Source organism: Cucumis sativus, chromosome 7 (genome assembly GCF_000004075.3).
Source record: "Cucumis sativus cultivar 9930 chromosome 7, Cucumber_9930_V3, whole genome shotgun sequence".
NCBI lineage: Eukaryota > Viridiplantae > Streptophyta > Magnoliopsida > Cucurbitales > Cucurbitaceae > Cucumis > Cucumis sativus.
The window spans coordinates 18,811,512-18,816,601 of NC_026661.2; the positions used below are offsets into that span (position 1 = coordinate 18,811,512).

Here is a 5,090-nt window from a genome sequence, read left to right on the forward strand (position 1 = left end):
CAATGGTCGAAATCCCCATTTGAGGCCTACTCATTTGACAACAAAAAGGTCTCTTTTTATTTTTTTCTTTTGTGGGTCTCTCTATTTTTCTTCACAACCAACAAACACAATTCTATGACTATTCTTTTTGTCTCTTCTCATTTCTCACAATTATGTTATTAATGAATGGAGTTTAGGAATAATGTGTGGTCACCCAATGAATTACTTATTACTTCATGGAATCATGGGTCATAGTTTATATAGTTATTAACCTTTTGTTGCTCTTAAACCTATCTCATTTCTACTTTCATATTACCAGAACCCAATTAGTTAAATTAAAAATTAAAAATTTGGTATAAAATTGTAAGATTGAACCTCTCCAAAATTGTGAAAAGCAATTGAAAACGTAAGTTGTTGAGGGAGATTCGAGTTCCAAAGCTACGATTCAACTCAACTCGAACATACACTAAATTCGTTGGGGTTGTGGATAGGTTTGTTTAGGAAAGTAATTTGTATCGAAGTTTCCGATGGGTCGGTTTGAAGTGTGATGATATTTTGCAGAGGATTGGGCGATGGAAGAAGATAAGAAACTGTCGTTCGTAGCTAAGAGATTCCTCCCTTCTCCAATTCAGCAACTCTCTCTTCTTGCTCAACAATGCAACGCTATAAATCTCGCTGAAGGATTTCCAGATTTTCCAGCTCCCCTCACCCTGAAAAACGCCGCCATTTCCGCCATTAACTCCGATTTCAACCAGTACAGGTGAGGCTATCTTACCTTCATTCTACGTAACTTCTTTACGCACTCATCACCTTCCTTCATGCTTAATTATATCCCAATTTCTAATTTCAATATCTGCAAATTAGTATGTTTGTTATTGTTACTACAATTTGTCTTCTTAATTAATGTACTAAACCTAGTCTTGGAACACACAAGGCATGTCCAGGGGGTATGTGACGAACTGGCCAAGGTAGTTAAGAAAACTCATGGATTAAATGTTAACCCTCTTACTGATTTTGCTATTTGCTGTGGTCAAACTGAGGCATTTGCTGCTGCTGTATTTTCTGGTACATTTCTTCATTTTCTTATTCAATTCCATTGTCTTCAAACATTAAATAGTTTTATAATCTTAATATCTTCTGATTTGAAAATTGATAGTGATAAACCCGGGTGATGAAGTTATCATTTTTGATCCATCGTTCGACTCATATGCAAATGTTGTATCCATTGCTGGGGGAATTCCTGTATGTTACTGTCTTTCTCATTAACAAATATTGGAAAATTGATTCCTCTGATTCTCCGACTGATTTTGAATTGAAAACGAACAGGTATATGTATCCCTTGATCCACCTAAGTGGACTTTTGACCCAAATAAACTTTTGAAGTCCTTTACGGATAGAACAAAGGCTATAGTATTGAACAGGTAAGAATTTCATATACATGTCTTGGTATCATTTCAATTTCTTGTGTGAGATAAATGATGATTGGAAAATTATGTCAATATTCATCAACAATAAGATACTAAGCGAGGAACTTCTGTTTGTATCAAATGAAAAATGAATGAGGTGGTTGATTTTTTTCTTCCTGAACTTTTGGTGAGTTATCTACTATAAAAAATTTGCACTCGTGGGTTTTCAGTCCTCACAATCCAACCGGAAAAGTTTTCTCCAAAGATGAACTTGATGCAATTGCGGAAGCATGCTGTGCCAATGATTGCTTAGCCATAACAGATGAAGTATGACAACCTTGTGTTTTATGAATTATTCATTGAATACCATCTCACTGTGCCAGAAACTTTTCTTGCTTATCTTGAAACACTTTTCTTTTCCAATACGTCATTTGACAGGTTTACGAGTATATAACATTTGGCGATGCAAAACATGTATCTCTTGCCTCACTTCCAGGAATGCACGAGAGGACAATCATCACATCTTCTCTGTCTAAAACATTTTCTGTTACAGGTTACTTTTAGATTTCTTACTTAAACCTGTGCGGTCAATGAATTTAGTAGTTTTATTTAGCATAACAACTGCAGAGATGGAGTCGAACCTTCAACCATTAAGAAGGAAGTTCATTCTAATAACTCCTGAGCTAAGAAGCTCATTTTGTAATTCAGTAGTTTTCATGTCAACTTTAGAACCAGAAAAATCTTTCTGCACAATAAAGTGATCAGTTATTGTTTAACTGATATATGGGCATTGTTTCGCCTTGCTGTTTCCTATAATTTAGGCTGGAGAGTTGGTTGGGCAATTGCTCCTGCTTTTATTGCCTCTGCAATAAGAAACATTCATAGTAGAATTACGGACACTGCTCCTGCCCCTTTCCAGGAAGCTGCCTTGATTGCATTGCGAAGTCCTCCAGAATATTTTGAGTCACTACGACGAGTAGGATATAGTTTTGAAAGCCAAGAACTGTCTTTCCTTTTGTTTGGTGAAATTGATTCTATAAACTCAATTCAATTGAACTGAAATCTCAAATACCATCTTCTGTTTTCTCTGTTAAATTCATGGATTATGTTTTTTGGCATGCAGGACTACGAATCGAAGAGAGACTTTATCGCTAAGTTGCTTGTTGATATCGGATTTGAAGTCCAATTTGAGCCGCAAGGCTCTTTTTTTCTGTTTGTAGAACTCCCCAAAAGTTGCACACTCACTGACGTACATGTCTCAACATACTCTGCTGAGAACAAAGTTTGATTGCCCATTGTATTTAAGTGAAATGACTTGTCTTTTGATTGATTACTTATAGGTTGATTGTGTTGAGGAACTGATAAAACAAGCAGGAGTGGTGGCGGTGCCGGGATGTGGATTCTTTCAAACGGATTCATCGAGAGAGAAGGGCGTGAACAAAGATTGTAGCTACCAAAATAGATATATCAGGTTTGCTTTCTGCAAAAGTAATGCCACCTTGACTTCTGCTGCACAAAAACTGAGTGAAGCTAAATTTGAATTTCTCAAGATGCATTGATTGATTGTAGTGAGCAAGGTGGTTGTTAGTTAGCATGAAGTATTCTATAATAACCATTGGATATAAAATTGATGTATTTCCTTGGATGCTGGAAACATATGGTTCCAAAACCTTGTCCACTCTCTAGGGAAGAGTTTGTTTTCCCAATTCTTAGGAAAGCAAATGGGCTTTGTATAAGTGATAGCCCAAAAACATCTTGCAAGATTATGAGCCTATCTTTATTAGGATCATGACAATAAATTGTTGATCTGGCTACATTTTCTAGATGGTAAAAAAAGCAAATTTAAAAAGCTACTGATAGTTATCGGATATCCGTATGATATCACTAAATATTTGTTATATTCATAATATTTTCGTTCTTTCTAAATGTTTATGTGATTTGGTGCCATTTTTCTATTTAATATGCTTAGGAATGGTTTAGTAACAATTTCTTTTTTCACTTCTCTCTATTCACATACCTTAAGATGTTTTATATAGTGTTACCTAACACTTCCTTTTCCTTCTTTTCTAAATAACCAAAAAAAAAAAAAAATTGTTTAAATTACATGCTTATTTTTAAATTTTTGGATGAATTTTAAAATATTTTTAATGAAGAGGAATTGTAAAAAATAGTAAATTTGACAAAATATTTACATCATATATTAATGTTGTCAAATTCTATCAATGTTAGATATTAATAGACACTGATATGTTTTTATCAGTATAGACAATGATAGAAGTCTATAGTTTTGATCATTGATAGAATTAAAAAACTAAAAAATTTGTTATAGCTCGTAAGTATTTCTATTTATTTTGTTATTTTTAAAAATGTCTCTTTAATGAATAAAAATGTTATGACTTCATTTGATAATCATTTGGTATTTGAAAACCATGTTTTGTCATTGTTGTTTGTCAAGATGGTCTCTCTTTCATTATCTATGTTTTAAAGGGAAAAAAATGTTGTATTTCTAATGGATGGTTTCAATGTTGTATCAATGCCTAAGATCATTTGAACTCTTGTAATTTAATTGAATTTTCAGTAGGGAGAATTTTGTCTATTGGGACGTAATTTTGAGAAAAATTTAATAATAAAGAATTAGCTACATTAGTTTAGTTCAAGTTTTATTTAGTTTTATGGTCATTGTTACGTGCAATTCTATAGTTTCACACGTCAATGTCATTTTTCACTCCTTTTTAATTCAAATCTTAAATTGAATTTGAAAAAACTGCAAAAAAAAAAAAAAAAAAAAAAAACATATATTTACTTTTAACTTCATTTACATTCTTTCATTTTCATTAACTTTTTAACATTTAATTGATGTGGTTTTTTTTCCCCTTTCACCATCCAAAACTTTCATTTTCACATTATTTCACTTCAAATTATTTTGTAATCATTTTCCCATTTTTTAAAACTATTTTTGCTTTTTGCATTAACATTTATTGTATATACAATTGAATCCTGTTTTATTTTATAAAATTGATAATTAAAACTGCTCAACTCTAGTCTAATTTAGCCATAATTAGAGTCTTTCTTGAACTAACCATAATAATTTCCATCCATTTCTATAATCTTTTCCAAACTGTCATAAATATCAACTTTCATTTCAAATCCCACAAATAAACAGTGCTAAATTATTGATATAATTAAATGATTCTTGAGTTGATTAACCAGTTAACGTGGACTAAATATTATAATTTAAGCCAACATAGACATATATAGTTCTATTACTACAAAATATGATCTTATCAAACAAGAGGTCAAATACGACACGATAAACTCGAACACTATAATTTAGGGGAAAAAACTTAGTGAAGCACATGAATCTGCATCCACATTTTAGTTTTCCTTTTTTGAAAAGGGATTGACATATGGCAGACCCTCCCACATGAACAAAGCTTGTAGAAACAAGTTTTTGTCAGAAAGTAGGGTTTCATACCATACCCATATGGTTTTATTTTTCTTAAACAAATGGATGTGACAAATATGTCCTTTTTAACCTATCCTAATACTTTTTCTACCTAAACTACACTACTTTCTCATACATATTCCTGTGCAACATTATATTGTTGGCTCTTCAAATCTATGTTACTGTCTCAATCTATTTCTCCACTTTACATACATACTCTCTCTAATTCATTCTTAAACAAAACGTTTGTTTTTAACCAC

The 5,090-nt window shown here is 32.2% G+C and overlaps 1 protein-coding gene across 2 annotated transcripts; it reads left to right on the top strand.

Annotated features, from left to right (window-relative positions):
- Positions 1-323: 323 nt before the first annotated feature.
- Positions 324-3,289, top strand: LOC101203453 (kynurenine--oxoglutarate transaminase). 2 transcript variants are annotated; one of them, XM_011661081.2, is made up of 10 exons: positions 324-470; positions 541-739; positions 914-1,044; positions 1,136-1,221; positions 1,306-1,400; positions 1,616-1,712; positions 1,824-1,938; positions 2,207-2,361; positions 2,509-2,634; positions 2,726-3,289. In XM_011661081.2, the coding sequence occupies exons 2-10, from the start codon at positions 552-554 to the stop codon at positions 2,942-2,944; spliced, it is 1,212 nt and encodes a 403-aa protein (XP_011659383.1). In that variant the 5' UTR covers positions 324-470; positions 541-551; the 3' UTR covers positions 2,945-3,289. The 2 variants fall into 2 exon arrangements, with proteins under 2 accessions (XP_011659383.1, XP_004136005.1); XM_004135957.3 differs by having other exon boundaries at positions 345-739.
- The last annotated feature ends 1,801 nt before the right edge of the window (positions 3,290-5,090 follow it).